This window comes from Durio zibethinus, chromosome 28, assembly GCF_047325235.1.
Source record: "Durio zibethinus cultivar Kanyao isolate XHJ-2024 chromosome 28, ASM4732523v1, whole genome shotgun sequence".
NCBI classification, from domain to species: domain Eukaryota; kingdom Viridiplantae; phylum Streptophyta; class Magnoliopsida; order Malvales; family Malvaceae; genus Durio; species Durio zibethinus.
In genome coordinates, this window is record NC_143189.1 from 2,946,566 (window position 1) to 2,964,443 (window position 17,878).

The 17,878-nt window shown below is 34.7% G+C and overlaps 3 protein-coding genes across 8 annotated transcripts; 1 reads left to right on the forward strand and 2 right to left on the reverse strand.

The window, feature by feature from the left end:
* Positions 1 to 1,038: 1,038 nt before the first annotated feature.
* On the reverse strand, positions 1,039 to 4,994 carry LOC111280898 (ras-related protein RABA1d). The gene is made up of 2 exons (XM_022868434.2): positions 4,549 to 4,994; positions 1,039 to 1,789 (listed from the first exon to the last, which is right to left on the reverse strand). Exons 1-2 carry the CDS (start codon positions 4,767 to 4,769, stop codon positions 1,354 to 1,356), a joined length of 657 nt encoding a protein of 218 aa, XP_022724169.1. The 5' UTR covers positions 4,770 to 4,994; the 3' UTR covers positions 1,039 to 1,353.
* A 3,029-nt stretch (positions 4,995 to 8,023) lies between these two features.
* On the forward strand, positions 8,024 to 9,017 carry LOC111281365 (uncharacterized). The gene is made up of 2 exons (XM_089757280.1): positions 8,024 to 8,617; positions 8,767 to 9,017. Exons 1-2 carry the CDS (start codon positions 8,330 to 8,332, stop codon positions 8,782 to 8,784), a joined length of 306 nt encoding a protein of 101 aa, XP_089613406.1. The 5' UTR covers positions 8,024 to 8,329; the 3' UTR covers positions 8,785 to 9,017.
* A 1,591-nt stretch (positions 9,018 to 10,608) lies between these two features.
* Positions 10,609 to 17,366, reverse strand: LOC111280717 (NAD(P)-binding Rossmann-fold superfamily protein). Of its 6 annotated transcripts, none has more exons than XM_022868143.2 (17): positions 17,213 to 17,366; positions 16,713 to 16,961; positions 16,460 to 16,621; positions 16,225 to 16,275; positions 15,797 to 15,931; positions 15,570 to 15,593; positions 15,292 to 15,403; positions 14,544 to 14,669; positions 14,336 to 14,385; positions 13,721 to 13,879; positions 13,538 to 13,633; positions 13,337 to 13,452; positions 13,077 to 13,200; positions 12,225 to 12,338; positions 12,030 to 12,110; positions 11,371 to 11,538; positions 10,609 to 11,009 (listed from the first exon to the last, which is right to left on the reverse strand). In XM_022868143.2, the coding sequence occupies exons 1-16, from the start codon at positions 17,276 to 17,278 to the stop codon at positions 11,392 to 11,394; spliced, it is 1,812 nt and encodes a 603-aa protein (XP_022723878.1). In that variant the 5' UTR covers positions 17,279 to 17,366; the 3' UTR covers positions 10,609 to 11,009; positions 11,371 to 11,391. The 6 variants fall into 6 exon arrangements, with proteins under 6 accessions (XP_022723878.1, XP_022723879.1, XP_089613403.1 ...); XM_022868144.2 differs by having other exon boundaries at positions 10,839 to 10,975; XM_089757277.1 differs by having other exon boundaries at positions 10,899 to 11,017.
* Positions 17,367 to 17,878: the final 512 nt, after the last annotated feature.

Here is a 17,878-nt window from a genome sequence, read left to right on the forward strand (position 1 = left end):
ACCCATGTTGATATTAAAAGATCACACTTTAATTGTTTTAATAATAGTTTGATAATTAAAATTTAAAGTCAAATTTCAAATAAAATTTTTAAAATCTCTAAGCAATGGGTGGTTGTTAATTTCAAACATTTAAGTAGACATCTTACACGTTCATAGAAGAGATGAGGTAACGTCACAAATGATCAATGATATATATATTTTATGAAGTTTTCGTCTTTGTCTATTATTGCATAGGGATTGAGAATTGAGATATCAGGGTTACCAAATGGTCAGGGTAAATTCCCAGCAATTGCATGTGGTTTCTTTTAAGTACTTTGGCCTTACTTAATCCTCAAATGCCATGAAAATTTCTTACGAATTCATATTAAATCCTATTTTATGAAATGAGTGTGATCAGAAATAAAGATAAAAATAATATATTAATACTTATAAATTATTTAGATTCAATTTAAATAAAATTCAAATTCGATTAAATTATTATTGAATTAAACTCAAACACAAATAATTTAATTTATTGATCAAATCAAATTTAAACATTTTTATATTTGACTCAAATAACTTATGAGTTTAATCGAATTTTTATATTTTAATATATTTTAATTTATAAAATATTTCAAACTTGATTTCGAGTATAAATAATCAAATTTTTATCAAATATAAAAATTAAATTTATTTTTACATATTAATTAAATCTAATTAAACGAATTTGAATAACTTGATTTCTATCTCAAGTCAAATTTTACTTTAAAAAAATAAAACTCGATCAAATTTAAATCAAATTCGAATCTTGAATTTTGATTCGAACTCGAGTTTAATACTATATCGATTAAAACTAAATCAAATTCAAGTCAAATTCAAACCTTAAATTTTGATTGGAACTCCGGTTTAATACTATATCCTCTAGTAAGGAGGATAAAGTGAAATAATAATAATAATTAAAAAAAAAAAACCTCGCTAAATCTCATTAAATTATTATATGATTTTTTTAGTATGAAGAGAGCTAACCTTTCAATCATCATTCATTCAATTTGGATCTGCTTGAGAATGGAATTGGAAGAGACTACGTATAGTATTTCCAACAGAAGAGTTGGGAAGAATTGTTCTCACTCAGTAAGCACCTATTTAAATGCAATAGTGTAATAACCTGCTACTCATACGCCTCTTCTTGTCTACTAAAACTAACAGCCATCAGGAAAAATTTTGAATGTGAATTAAATCAACTTCGCCCGACTCCTAATGTAACCACCTTTCAAGAAGATTATACAAAACCACAAAGAAACTGATGCAGCACAACAAACAAACCCTGGTCGGATCGGATCCCTTAAAACATTCGGACTTCAGATTAACATCATTCTAGCTTGAGCAGCAACCCCCTTTCTTCATAGCAGAGACATCTTTACTCACATCAATTTTCTCACCCTTGGAGGGAACAGCTGAAGCACCCCCTTCATCACCCGTCTCCATAGCCTTCTTGCTCACGATATGGTAGATCTGAGTAAGGACTTCCGCAAATGCGTTTTCCACATTAGTAGCTTCCAGAGCAGAAGTTTCCATGAAGTAGAGGGACTCTTTCTCAGCAAAGGATTTCCCATCCTCGGTTGAGACAGCTACAAGGTGACGAAGATCTGATTTGTTACCAATGAGCATTACTACAATGTTCGGATCTGTGTGATCCCTCAACTCTCTCAACCACCTCTCAACATTTTCAAATGTGGAGTGTCGAGTAACATCATACACAAGAAGCGCACCAACAGCTCCTCGGTAATAGGCACTTGTTATGGCACGATACCTATCAGTGTGAAAAGAGAAGTTCAGTTAACAATATAAAAGAAGCAGAAGAGCATGTAACAGATAGATTTCTACAAGTAAGACTGTCATAGATCTGGAATTAAAACAAAATTATTAGTAACACTCATTTCAGTATAAAAGAACTATGTTTTAAATACAAAGAGATAGTAAAAAATCATAATATATCCAGCCATTTAACAACCTCATCATCCCTACCATTGTCCCTAAAACATCAATGGTTCAACAATGCATTTGTTTCCAAGGATCTAAAACTACAGTAGTACAGCTGTTAATCCATGATGGCAAAGCAATTCCATCATTCAACCTTATCTGAATCCAAACTATGTAGAGATTGTAAACCTCAGCTCAAAAACTTGCTAAATTGGATGTTTTCATTGCTCTTCTGGGCCTATCCTCATCTCTTCCTTCCCCTCTTCCTCCTGTTTCTTTCCCCTGTCCAAAGAAAGGGATGATGCCTTGCACAACTTAGTAGCCTTACACCCTACTAGAACAGGGAAATCAAACCAGACCCAGGCAACGACACCAGCAGTCCGTAACAGCAACAGCAACATTAGAGATATAACACACACGCTAGACATAATGGAAACAACTTAAAATGAAGCAATAGCATCAATGGTTAATTGGCGATGGCCCTGGCTTCATAACCATATAAGTATCTCAGCCATAGAAGCAACATACTATTCCTCCAAGTTAACAGCAATTGAGTCATTGACTTAGGAACCATTCTGATAGTTCTAGTAAGTGAAGCCCTAGTTTGTTGTTTTCTTGCTCTTTTAGATCTGTGAGCCCCCATAATTTTAAGTTAGAAATAGCAGTTTGCAACTCCTAACTGGATAATTATTTTTCATCATTTTTCTAGTGAGAGCTTCAATTCAATGCCTCATCAAAAAATCTTCGGAGTCAGATTGGGCAATAAAGTATACATTTGTTTAAGGGGATGAAAATCATACTATTTCAGATTTATGCTTTGAAAACTTAAATATATTTGACCTGCTATGCATATGTGCATGCTTCAAAAAATCATTTCATTTGTCAACCAAGATTCTGTTGCCTTGGAGGTGAAGCAAGCAACAGTGGCAACAGAGGATTGCTCAGCCATTCTGGGGGCAGTAAATATTTGGGATATATGACAGAATAGAAGATGGTAGAGGGGTGTCTGGCAGGGGAGACAATGGTGGCAGGCAGCATTTGAAATAATAATTGTTAGATTGGCAGCAAAAATAGGTGATGTTCGAACTTGGTAGTTGATGATGATGAGGCAGCTAAGTTGGTAAAGATTATACAGCAGGACAAAGGTTACAGTACCATGGTGGCAAGCTGGCAGCTGCAGCATTCCTGCTAGTGCAAGTGCATTCCGTGTCACAAGATAGAGATGGCAGCCTTACGGGGCTTAGCAGAAGTTTTTTGAACCACTTCTTGGCATAGAAAGGTCAAAGGATACATCTACAATGGGGAACTTAGCGCTAGCCTCTAGGATCCAAGGGACTTTCCATATTGAAAATTTTTCAGTTTCATAAGCTAAAATTGCCAAAATTCTTCTAAGTCTACATTGGTCAACAAAGTACCTTATGCTAAATATAATATTTAGGAATTTAGCAACAAACTTTACAACAATATTACTCAAATAAAATAAGCTAGAAATCCCTTAAATTCCATTAGTAAATAATAGCATGTCACTCTGAGTGTAATGTATTCTACAGTGCAAAAGAAAACAGAAGGAACAATAAGGACCAAGTTCTCTCACACAGAAGAATAAAAGAACAAAAAATTTACTAAAGCACAACTCTTTCCCTGTAACATCCTGAACGGTCAAACCACGCAATGACTAAAATGTCCCTGTGACAACCTAACATCTGTTTACTTGTTGAAGCCATTGCTTCCATTACCAATTTACCACACTGTAGCTACAAGGTCTCTGTAACAAGCTGAAATATCAAACGAGATTTGATGCTAAGCACCAGACGTGCAGATTCCATGCACACACAGAGACACAAGATAGAGGTAAGTAATCATCATCTCTCTGAGACTACACAATGACAAAATTAGTAAGCAGGCAAGTAACAAAGACTAACGGATGATGGTTTTGACTGGCATTATCATGCTGGTGAAGCTCATCAGTTTCTCTTAACCCAACTTGTTACAGAACTCAAACGAGTAAACTAAATTATCATAGGCAATTTAGCTCTAGCATGAAGTCGAAATCATATCTTATATCTAGCAGAAGAAAACATATTAATGCAAAACATGAGCACTTCGTTTCTTACTCATTGTGAAGCCACTGATAACAACTGCAAAAGAACACACAACTCACAAAACAAGATTACAAGATGAAGAAACGTGAAGATCTGCTGATCCGCATTACAAATCTATGTTCACAACCCAAGCCTATTAGGAAAACAAACTAAAGCTAAATAACAGATTTGTACAAAAATAAAATAACCACAACACCATTTAGATACATGCTGCTCACAGATCTAGATATGCAAGAAACTTCCTTTTTCTAATAAAGGTAAGAAAAACATTACTCAGATCCCATTTCAGACCAAATCAAACTCTCCAGAATCAAAGTTGCTTTCTTTTCCCAAGCAGCCAAACATTTCAGGAACACAATCTCCAAGAAGAACAAAAATACCCTTTTGATTTTTGCTCGTCTTTCTTCACAAAATCAGCAGAGAACTAAAGATACCCAGAAAAAAAAAAAAAAAGGAAATTAAGACAAAGAAATAGTAGATGTGAGACCTTTCTTGACCAGCAGTGTCCCAAATCTGAGCCTTGATGACCTTGCCATCAACATTCAAGCTACGAGTAGCGAACTCAACGCCGATGGTGGACTTGGACTCCAGGCTGAACTCGTTCCTGGTGAACCTTGAGAGCAGATTGGACTTTCCCACTCCTGAATCACCGATCAACACCACCTTGAAAAGGTAGTCATAGTCATCCTCTGCTTTGTAACCAGCCATGTTTCACTCTTCTCAAAAACACCGCCTTTGCACTCTTTTACTTTTCCTTTTCCTTTGCTTCAACGAAATACGAGAAGTGTGAGAGAAGGGATAGTTTCAATTTTATTAAGCTTTTTTTCCCCTTGAGATCTCTTCCCTGAAAAAATTTTCTTGTGGTTTTTTTTAAACCTTTTATTTTGCTGAGTTGGAAATGCAAAAGACTGCTGTCTGCTCCGTTGGACTCCCGAATGGAACTCAGAGGGAATGGGGATTTGTCCCTTTGGGTTTCTTCGGGAACATGAAAAGACTTCATTGCCATCAACATGTTCCCTCCTAAAATGTCTTTTAGTCATTAGAAAATGAGGGTGTATTGGTCATTTTGGTAATGTCATACACCCTTCGTTGTTTTTGGATCCTTTTTTCACAGAAAGGGAAACTTCAATTTGAAGGTTTCAAATGACTTTAATGCTGGTGCTGTGATCTTTGTTGTGTTTTGGTTAGATGTTTTAAATGAGGTTGGTGATTGATTGCTGTTGAAAAAAATGGTCACTGCTGAGGGTAAAGGACATGGTTTCTGTTATTAAGAAATTAATTATTTTTTTTTATTATCCTCGAATTTTTGGTTTAATAATTAAAAGAAGAAACATTAAGTGTCTAATTTCGAGTTAAAATTTTTTTTATTAAGGTTTTGTATTTTTGATGTAATAAAAAAATTATTTTTTTATCTTTATATAAAAGAGGTTAAAAAATTTAAAAATTATAGACATTTAAATTTAAATTTTAAATTTATCAAATATTTAATTTATTTTATATTAAATTTAAATTTTTTTATTTTTAAATTATGATTTTATATATATAAAAATATAAATTATTTATCTAGTATTTAAACTAATTAATGTAAATGAAGTTATTTAAAAGATGTTGTAAAATTTGAGTTGAAAATCAGATAGGAAGAGAAAAAAAAAAAAAGAGTTTGAATTTGAAATAAATAGTCTTTAAGAAGGGAAATCAACCACTACTAAGCTAATTAAGCTATATACCTAAAAAGTAAAAAAAAAAATAGTGTAAAGAGTGGTTTTGCAACAAAAAGGCATTGTCAAATGCATGGCTTCATGGGTTATGTGATTCGTCAAACTTGAGCGTTCACAGGCTCTGCAACTAATCACCATCATAGCCAATTATGGAACAACTGTGACTTCCAAGTACTTTTGATCATACGCTCCATTTCGAACTTCTATAAAAGTACCATACCTTTTCCTTTATCTATAATCTATAATATATAAAAATATAGGTGTGAAGAGATTTTGAAATTGACGAAATCCGATAATTTTTTTCATTAAAATTTTAAATTAGTTTTTATTTATTATAATTTCAAATTTTAATAATAAAATTAGTTTTGTAAATAAAAAAAATTATAATTATATTAAGTTATTGTCATTTGAATATAATTTTTAATTGGTTAATTTCTCTAACAAAAGTAAAATTAATTAAAATTCATCAACAACTAAATTTCATATTATTATATTATTACATTAATAGTTGTATGATTGATTGATAAAATATTAAAATTTTTTTATTTTAATGAACAAAAATCATACTAGAGGAATAAATTTAATTTGAATCCAATTTAACCCAAATCAGCTGTTATCTTAGATTTTGTTGATTTGGCATATACAATTTAAGCTCATGTGAAGCTGAATAAAAAAAAAAATTCACAGCTACATGAATAATTTAGGTTAGAAGGCCTGATATTGGAGAAAAAAATAGTTAGACCATGGCCCGTATTGATCCCCAAACTCAGGCCTCTATTCTTACCACATCGCCAGCAAGTTGTCCATCGTGAGGCCTAAGGGCTTTACTTGGGCTTCGATCTTGAACACAACCAACTCAACCTGTAACTTGCAAAATTGCAATAAGCCAGGGAACATTAATGACTTGACTCGACATAAAGAATCAAGCAAATTTATGAAATATCCGATTGCTGGTGCTAATGAAAGGTCAGTCGTACATTTCCTCGTGGGATTCCACACGATCACCTTGATTTTCTAGAATTGGTCCACTTTTATTATTGGTTTCATTGACAGATAGCTGGCCGCTGTCCCATCTTACAGTGTTATAACCCTTTTCCTTGCATTGTAATTCACCATTGGCCCATCGTGTTTCAGGGTACAATTATGAATGCACAAATTGCCAACAACAATTGAAAATCAAATTGTTTTGGAGGTTTTGATTCGATTTGGTATCCAATTAGTTTTTGAATCAAATTCCATTATTGGTGGATAAATTGCTTAAAAGATACGGGAAAAGAATGCTTTATGACAAAAAAGAAGAACATTACAAGCATAGGAGTCTCACACTCTGACTCGTTAGATTTTCGAGACAAATGGGTTGAAACTTGAATACGAGAAAGTGGGAAAAACACAGAGAGAACTTATTTATTGATACTTCTATAGTATTTTTTGTTGATGAGCTTGAAATCAAAATCATGGGATTTCAATAGTGTTAGGCAGCTGTAGTTGACGAATTATCTTTGCAACAGAAAGTGATCCTTCAGCCAATAGCATACAGGAAAATGTAGTTGAAGAATCTCCAAACTCCAAGCGGAGTTTATTTTTTGACTTCTTCGCCCCACAAAATTGGGGGGCATGAGGCCTACCAGAAACGATTCTCAACAAGTTCAGCATCCAATGTGTTGAAATTATTGCCACCAGGAAACATTGTCCTAAGCTATGGAAAGGGCAATGACCTATGCTTCCTGTAGCCTGCACCAAAATTATTGTTTATGGTAAAACGTGAACTTGATCTCTACAATTTCATAAGGTGAAAAAAGATAGAAATCATAAACTGCAACCACAGGTTGTAGCTTCTTTGTAACACCAAAGACTTAAAAAGACTTTCATTTTTTTGGTCTTTTGCTTTGCAATAATAGAATCTTCCTATGTCGGCCTTGCAGCATGATCAGAATCAATTCTGTGTCAAAACTGCAGTCCCACGTGCCTCAACTTAATGAACTTTGTTGCTAATTTTTCTTCAACAAAGTCAAATTTGTGAAATTCTTCTTAGTTTCCAGGGTAATATTGATCCTATATAATATGGGAACATGCCCATCTTTCATTTTCAATTATAAAACTACCCGAGTTAACCAAATGGACCTACTTCATTAAGCACGTTATCGAAAGGATCTTGCTTAATTACGGACCATGGATTTCCAATGAACAAGATAGGAGGGTCCACAAAAAGCATATATCCCTTCAGCCATACCAAACAAAATTGCAGATATACAAAATAAGCTTTCCATTGCTCAAATGATTGCCTAGCCAAAACTAGTGCAGGTTCCTCTAAACTTGGCCTCTGGAATTCAAACCCCAGAGATATAAACCTTTACTTATGCCACCCACGACCTCTCTATGATTGCATACAGCCATACATGTCTTATCCAGGTTCCCACTTCTTCCCTAAAATCTAGTCCTCTAAATGATGTTGTCTCCTTCTCAGTATCCTCACCAACCTCAAGCTTATTATAATTATCATTATCTTGTTCTTTTTTTGGAGGTTATTTTGTTCTGAGTTCTATTTTATCAATGTCAAACTCTGAAGTCTTTCCATCTTCACCTCCTAATTTGCCTGAGCCATCTCCTGTTAAGGTTCAAATGGTTTCCAAATCTGTATCCGACCGACTTCTTGAGAAGTTTTTTGATGTATCTGAGTACAACTTTGATTATGAGAAGAGTGGACTTTGGTCTCCCCCAGTTCGAAGAAGTGCCTTTTTAAGCTCCACTGGTAGAATATTCACTGAACAAGAAATGCATGAAAGATTCAAAAGTGTAATGGACAGACGACGTAGTAGAAGACGTAATATTTGTTTCAACGTATGGCTTTATACTTGTCCAGTTGTTTGTAATTGAATTCATTTCTGTGTCACTAATATTTCCTGTCAAGAAGCGGAATTAAACTAAATTCGGCTTCAATTCTGGTCCTGTTGACGATTGTTGATGAATCTTTTGAACTTTTTTTGCAGGCATTTTGCTGCACTTGAAGAAAATATGGAACAATGAAGAGTTGCTTACCTTATTCCCATAAATGGGTACCGTCTCAGTGCAGTTCACCAAAAAAAAAAAAGCAGAAACAGAGAAAAGAAAGTAACAAGAGAAACCAATAGTACTTTCCTCTCCCTCCTTTATGTAAGTGTTATAGTTTTCTTGGAGAAATATATAGTGAACGGTATACAATTGCTTCATAGTTCATCTGCAATTCTACCTTTCTTCCGGTGATTTTCTTGGGAGTGTTTGTTTTATTGGAAATTAGTAAAATCTAAACTTTCTTGGAAGATCCATATCTTCCAAGCTTGCAGCCCCCAAGGTTGAAAGTTGAAACCACGTTGCAATCTGTGAAAGCGCTTCTAATTGTTCATCCAACATCCAAAATCACCAAAATTTCCTATTCATAGGATCTCAAGCTCAAAAGCACTGTTGCATTAGATTAGAATTGGTGTAACTAATTTAGATACTGATTTATATTGTAATCCATAACTAGTAATTTTTTTTTAGATGCATTATACTACCCATGCTGTCAGTTTTCTGTCAAGCCAAAATTGTTCATATGGTATTTGTTATGATTTTTTTTGCAAAACCCCTATGCTTAATCACTAAAATATTAACAAGATTTTTATGAACTCAATTGGAATTGGGAAAGTACAGTAATTTGGAGCTTCAAACTTATAAATGATAAATTTTGAGAATCATCCTGCACTTTCTTACCATTAATTTTATACCTAAAAGATATATTCTTTAAAACTGGAAGTCTGAAACCAATTGCATTTCTCACTGTTACATGATTATTGTTATTGTAGCATATAAGAGAACGAACTTTTGACTCAAGCAACAACTAACAGTTCAGCAACAATGGCAATTCCGGCAACTCCTTTTAGTATTTACATTATTGTGCTTTTGCATGAACTTTAAATGATGACAAGATTTGGAATGGAAAGAAAAAGATGCTAAATTGGAATCACATACTAATCATGCGCTCATCAGTTTTGGAAAGGTAACCAATCCCAAAATGACAACTCATGCATTGAAGGCAGACAAAACATTTGTGGGGTCCTGTAATTGTAACATGTGCATACAATTCCAAAGAGAACAAATTTGAAAGGCCGGCCTGACCATGCAGACAGCCAAAGAAATTTGTTGTCTTCAGCAATCTAATCTGTCTAAACATTGAACCAGTATTGACCCTCCAAAGCCAAGCTGGTCCTGTTCTGTTCTGCTTTGTACAAGACGAAATTTTCAGAAATAAGTTCTACCCTCTTCATCCTCCATCCTTATTTTGGGATTACAAAGTGAGGTGAAGGCAGGTCAAAAGTAAAAGCCTTTAGTTTACAGGACTGAGAAAATTACAGTTGTATTTTTACTGTTCTCCTCAAGGTTTCAAACAGTGCACTACATCTAGTCCCATGCAGCTATTGCAGTGCCTGTCAAAGATTGAAAAATGTACTATATTTTTTTGACTTTGGGCAAAAGTGGGGCCCTAATGACGGGCTCCAATGAACATGTCCTTGTTTGCCTTTTTTATCGTATTTTCCTTTGATTTCTCTTTTCTGATAGCTCAGAGAACTGTCTTGCAACTTGCAAAAGTACATCTAGACATTGTTTTACCATTTGCTTTAACTTAAAGCTACAAGTGAAAGTACCCAAAATTTTGAACGAAAACAAATATATCTAACGTACTCTGTTGTTCAAGTTCTTCCAGAGTTCTGATATGAAAGATGATGTAATTTAAAACACTGGCATTGTGTTCTTTGAGATTGCTCGATCGTGTGCAACGTTATCTTAAGAAAACTCGTACAGTTAAAACCATTGAATCCAGTAAAAAGGGTAAAGTAAAAAAAAATTCATGCAAGTTCTAAATTATTGTTCATTTTTGCTACAAAATTGACTATTCAATTTTCTCCTGGATAAAACTCAGTCTACACTCTACACTCTACACATCAGGATCAGGGAAGGTCTTTTCTTTCTTTTTCTTTTAGTGGAATTACATACAAGTTGCTGTAAGTTTTCTCCAGATATTGGCAGTCATATAGGCATGGCATCATGCATAGATACATAGGCGTTTGCACTGTGGCTGGCACATGTTCAACAGAGATTCTCCATCTTCTTCCTTTAAAACTATCTGTCGTTTCTTCTCCATACTTTTTCTTCCCTCCCTATCTTTTCTTTCTGATTTCTCCCCTATCACACCACATATCCACCCTTGATTATCTATCTGCATGGCTGATACATTCATTAATTTCTGATTTTTATGATTAGTATTGTTGATTTTTTCAAGCCAATATTCACTATGCTTCTACTCACCCCTACCAGATATTATCAACATCCAAAGAGTATAAGACTTCAACTAGCCATCAACTCCAACAAAATACACCATTTTCGGGGTAAATTTTGTAGGAAAGTAATTATAATAGCTTAACTTGCTAATATACACAATAGGAACTTCAGACATTAGTATGCATGTAATAAGATCTCTAATGTGATGAACTTCAGACATCAAGTGACCTTCCCTGATACATACACACCCCATCACATTCATATGCAATAGGTTAGACGAAATTTTGAAAGTGACCTACCATGCAATATTGCCATCAACATCAGACTGCAATGGCACTTTGTTCCAAACTTTCTTTCCCTGTAATGCCATCCTTCAACGTTTTGAAATAAATGTTATAGTCCTTCTTTGGGGGCGGGTTTTCTGGGTCCACTGTGAATGGCTCACTGAATGGAACCACACTTTTAACCTGCAAAAGAAACAACATTAGCCAATGAAGAAATCACAAACTAAATATGGTGCATCTAACATTTAACACAGGCATATCTTCAGCCCAGGTTATTGTAGACAACAGCATCAAATCTAATAGATGCATAAAGCGAAGTTCATCAAACATCCATTGATAACTCCTCAAGTTTTAATTTCTGTTCTTTTTCCAGTCCAACAATGCCTTATAGGTTAATGGTAAAAGGGTAAACATACAGGCCTCAAGAGTTATAACGATAGTTTATTGTGCCTATACTAAAGCTCAGTACTTCTAATTTATTTATAACATTGACTTGTTCAGTAACATATCACTAAATTCTTAGCAGCAGTCTCATAACCGTTTAGATGTAGTAGTTAAGATTTTGAATGCTGTAACCAAATATGGTTCTAGATAATTCATCCCAAAATAAAGCTACAAGCATCTATAGCAAAAGGAAAATAAGATTAGCGTCTAGCAATAATAGCAAGACTAACCTCAAATGTCTTGTCAAATGCATATGGGCTTTCGAGGGCAGCAATGCATATGCGAGCAATTTCCTCCCTTGATATCTTTCCCTGAATTATCAGATGAAAACAGTTTTAGTGAGAAAACAGAGTTTCGGCCATACCAAATGTTAGATCTTCTAAATCTGTGGTTATTCATGTTAGATAACCATTTCAATGCCATACCATCATATTGTCTCCTTGATCAAAAACAAGATCTGCTCCAGCAGGCTCTTCTGTTAATGCACAAGGCCTTACAATTGTATAAGGAATTCCACTCTCCCGTATCAAATCCTCTCCCTGTTCTAGAAAAAAAAAAGTGTAAGAAAAGATGCAGGTTCTCAACTTCATAGCCAAAGGACTGATGGTATAGAGAGAAAGCTTCAGCTGAGTATGTCACATGGCTAGAGGAATGGAAAACTACAACTAACTTACTAAAACCAATTCATAAATTTAATAGATGTGTGGAATATGGCCAGAATAACAAACTGAAAAGAGGGATTTCCAAAATCATAAAAGCGGGAAGAGAAACTTTGGTTGATGTAGTAGAGCTTCTGGTCAATACTCCATTCTTGTTGGATGCTGCCAGAAGTATATCAACTCCTTACCAATTTCAAACACTAATTTGATAGAAAATGCATCATATATAGGGAAAATGACACCTCAAATATCACACATTCAAGCATTTCTACAGTTTAATTGTGGTAACTTTCTAGTTTTGCAACCAATACTATATTCAGATACACCTTACTCGGTATTTTGTTTCATAATGATATATCATCTGGATATGAAAATTTTAATCCGGCTACTTTTATTTCATTTTTTTAATAAAAAATTCCAGAAATGCATGGACATTAATGTTCCAGTTCAATTCTTGTAACACCATTTCTAGCAGGTGACAAGAAATGTAGCTGAGAGGATTGAAACTCAGTTTATCAATTTGCAAGCAACAAGCAGATGGTATTTATCTTCAACAAATGATTTAATCCTTATCCCAAACTGAATGAAGAAAAATACATGTGAAGGATAGAACATAACCTTCAACTTGAATGTTAGGACAAAACCCAATTCCTTATTCAAGCGCACAGCAGGAGGTTGTTTGCTTAGATCAATGCCAGGCCTGTCTGGTCTAGTAACTCCAGCAGAGCTCACATGGACGAACCTACAAGTGATGCAACAAATAAATAATTATATAAGACCCACACCCTTAACACCCCCCTCCCCCAAAAAGAAGAAAAAGAAGGTCTAGACCTGATTATGGATAGAATCTGATAAAATAAAGAAAAAAGAATATTAACCTGGGAGTTATAGGATCCTTTATGTATGCTCTTACACTTGACACTGGAAGCTCAAAAGGTCCTTCTACAAAAGTGGGATTCAGTTTCCCATCATATTCAAACTTGCTGAACATCAGCTGGAATTATTTTGCATTCCTTGTAAATAGGTTGGTAAAAACTTAAAAAGTAGAAAGATTAGAAAAGATGGACACAGTAGCGGACCTGCAATGATACAATATTGCTTGGATCAAAGGGTGGGGCATCAGATACAGTCCGTGCTCGAAATACAGGCCTCAGTGAAGAGAATGGCAAACGAATCTGTAAAGAAACAATAAGTTACAAGTTGAATGGAGAATATAATTTGTTTCGTAATGCTGATTATAGACTGGTCATGCTGTTACACACAGACTGCCATTGGCCTCCAATGGTGTCAAAGCTTGCTGTATAACCCACTGTATCCCAATCAGTGCTAGTGCGAACAATTAGTTTATACCGACGACCATCACCCTTTAACCACAGCTCCAAACCATCATATGCCGAAAGATCCTCTGGTGAGGAGAAGTTCTGATAATAAAAACCAATTAATTTTTTCTTTTTCACATGAGAAAATGGAATCAGCATCACACTATACATTCAGAAGTCTTCTTGAACACCCAAAGACGTGCATGTGCATGTTCCCTAAAAAGATAGTTGAATCGATATGCCTATAATCATAATCAACAAAGAATTTCTTCAAATGTGATTTTTGAGGCCTGGCATGATGACAGTTATTAATAAATGGTCATAACCTAATCTAGTTTTAATTCTGTCAGATTACAATCCTGCCTTTAATATTTTCTCTTAAGCTGCAAATCTCAGGAGTTGAAACCAATGGCGATTGCAAATGCCAGCCTCTTGATCTTAAATGACTATTAGCAAAATGAACATACTTATGTTTACGGAGCACCAGACCACAAAATTATGAAACATGCATGGCATAAGAACATCAAAATCTGAGAAAAGCTATTATGGTTAACGTACCCTTGTTCTGATACTAGTAAACCCACCATTGTTTGCAGTCGAAACAACACCTGACAAGGAGAAAAAAGAATTGGATAAGGAAAAGAGAAAGAAACAAGCAAAGAGGTAATGAAGTCATAATAGAGGCTTATAGGTCATGGTTCTAATACCACCAGGATGTAGCATAGAGAAAGAGAGAATCTGATGAAAGGCTCCCAAAAGAACAAACCTTTGAAAAGCCCAGTTGGTTTACCACTTTCACCACCAGTCCGATCAATCTGAAATGTACTTTCACTAACACCGCCCATTACAACATCATCTAAAGCACCCCAATTAAGTTCTTTTGAACTCTGATCTGCTTAATGGAAACATGAGAAAAAAGCATCAATAGCTATTTTTTGCATATAACCAGAAAAATATGATTCCACATCTTTCCTAAAGTGTCAATTGGCTGGGTCAGTGGTGTTTTGCTTGCGCCAATTCCATAAGTTAAGTGCAAGAATGTTGTTTACAGAATGGTTACCTAAGCTATACCAACATGTACTATTGGCAAAATTTTCCCATAACTTAGCTGACCATCAGGGATCTTTGTAGAGTCATCATCTCATCACCAACTCATGCCCAAATATTGTGGGATTGTTGGAAATGATTGCCACAATATCATTGATTTTACACCAACATTGTATCACAACTTTCACAATTGAGATATACTATAAATATTACTCAAAAATCAATGTTCTATATGGAAACTTACATCCTCGTGTATGACATTAATAAATTCATGGTAGTTTGTCCCCATTGTTTCATTTATAGGACAAAGTAAAGCACAAAGACTTGAATATCCCATCCCTCTCTTCATAATTTATAATCATAATCAATTTAGCTTGTCCAAATTGAAAAAAAGGTGCTCCTGCAGCTTTCCAGTAGCAAGGGTGTTAATTGCAATTTCCACTAGCAGAAGAGTTACAAGAGTGTACCTTCAAATCCAAAAAGCAGTTTCCCACTTCGAAGCCCAACACTCTCTTTAACAGCATTAATCAAATTTTTCATTCCAATATACTCCACCATTTCAGGTGAAGCACCTTTTATCTGTTTCATCAAACAAACAAACTCTCATAGTTATGGAGAACATAGGGTAATAACCGTAACTCTTTAATTAAAAAAAAAAAAAAAGAAAAGCAAACAAATTCTCAAGTATGACATCCTCAACACAAAAGAAATCTGAAGAGGCACAAGATTGCTATTGGTACACCACCTCTGGCTCAAAAAACTTGATTCCCTGAAAAACATAATATTTATATGTCAGAGTCTTCAACCAGGAAAAGAAGTTATTAAATAAAATCCAGGCAAGCATTCAATCTTCTAAGGCAATAAACAAAACAAACTATTGAATTGCAAATGGTAAAATAACTTTTAGAAACTTGGCTAACTATTTTATAAGAAAAAAAAATTTCATCATTTTGAGAATGTTCAAAATCATACTTGACTGTATTTTGCTCTGTCAGGAGTGTCCCCTTCCTTTGGACCAATAATGACAGAAGCAGCATTTATGACTTTCCTCACCCCTTTGAAGTACTCGGGGGCCAGAGTGCTTTCCTTTGTAATGTCCCCAACAATCTGCAAATTGTAGGAAAAGGCAAAGTTGGAAACATGGAATGGAAGGACCAATAGAACTCTATCAAAAGTGGAGAAGCATATATGAACATAAGTCTAATTCTGGTTCACATACATCCAAACCATGACAGCACTGAAACTTAAATTTGTCAGTTCAAGAACTACGATAAATATAGCAAAACAAAGCAATTGTTTTCATGCAATACCTCAGTTAAGGCATGAGTGTCACTACATTACAAAATCAACAGTATAAAACAGAATTCTAATGAGTTCTTAAATATAGGAAGCTATCTCACCAATTCAACATCTTGACTGAACATCGTTCTTGCCTTCTCTTCATTCCTGACCTAAATGTTAAAAGGGTAAATGGGGCAGAAAGAATGAGAGGAGCAGGTAAAATCTATCAAGTACCTTTTTTATTTCTTTTGTACGAAGGAAAAAAGATTATACTAATAACACTGGCACTCTTGAAGCACTTAAAAAGATATAAATAATATTAGGGAATGCATGATAAAAGTTAAGGAAAGATACCAATGCTCTAACAGGCAACCCTTTCTTCCTTAAGTTGTCAACCACTCTTCTACCTACACCCCCAGTAGCTCCAGCTACCAGAATGAAGCCAGTAGTTTCCATTTTCTTTGCTGATTCTTTGGGCGACGGACCGGATAATTTCTCTATTATGAATTCAACGATCTTCAGGAAACAGCAAATCCACGTTAGGGTATGCACACAAATTTCAAAATTAGACACCATGATTAAAATTGGAATAGAAAGTTTGTCTAACCTTAGCAGGAGAAGGAGGTCCATTGAAAAAATATAATGTTTTAATAAATCTCCCCAAGTCCCAACCCTGCTTTACAGCACATATAGGCCCTTTGTACGTTCGAGAAGATAAATAAGCCGATCTTTGTTGGTGAAGAAGATGCTTAGGTCTGCCATTTATTTGAAGAAATGGTTTAGGAAGTGGACAGGACAGAAGCTGAGGATGCATACTACTTTTAGAAAATTCTCTACCAACATTTGATGAAGCACCCTGCAGTTTCAGTCGATCAAGTTATGAAATTCAAAATAAACCATGATTGGAAACAAAATGGAAACACCAAATTTGGCAAATAGTGTAGTCCAAAGGTACTGTATAAAAAAAAGTACAATCTTTTAGACAAATGTTACTTGCACTTCCAGAAAGAAAATAAAGTGAGAAACCCACAAATATTTAAATGAAAATATATACATACAAACAAAACTAACAGGAACAAATGCATGCAGTAATGATGGTTTTCTTGCCTGAATACTGAGAATGGAGGAGAAGGAAGCAGGTGATGATATTGCTGTAGCACAACAACTTTCCATTTTCTACACGGTGGGTGCACGGTTAACAGGAGAAGAGGAATTTACGAGTAAAGATTAACAAGGAGATGATTTGAAGATTGGTGTTGTCGAATTGCAGTCTAGATTGATCGTTTTAATAATTGAAGCAGAGCAGTTAATCTAGACCACACACTCGAACTCTTCAACGGTCGCCTTCAGGACATGGACTGTCGAAGGAAAAAAGGCGCACTTTAGAATGGGCTCTATTGGGCTTGCTGAGCCTGTGGAAGTGGGCTTGGAAACGCATTAGGAACCCCTTGCCACTCAAACCCTATAAATGATAAAAAAGGGGAAAATTACTTTTGTCATTTCTAATTTCAAGTGGAAATTCATATGTTGATTCTAAAATAAAGAAATTCCTCATAAATATACCAAGGAAGTTAAAAATGTATTATAAATATTGAATCTTAAACTTTAAATTTACTTAATGTCATTTTTTAAATATAATTATATGAATCAATTAATTAAACTTTGAGTTTACATTCAATGATTTATTTTTTTGTTTAAGACTCCCCGATGTTCGAAAGCCACTTTGAATCAGGATTAATTCAGAGTCGAGCAGAATCAAACCCTATAAGGAAA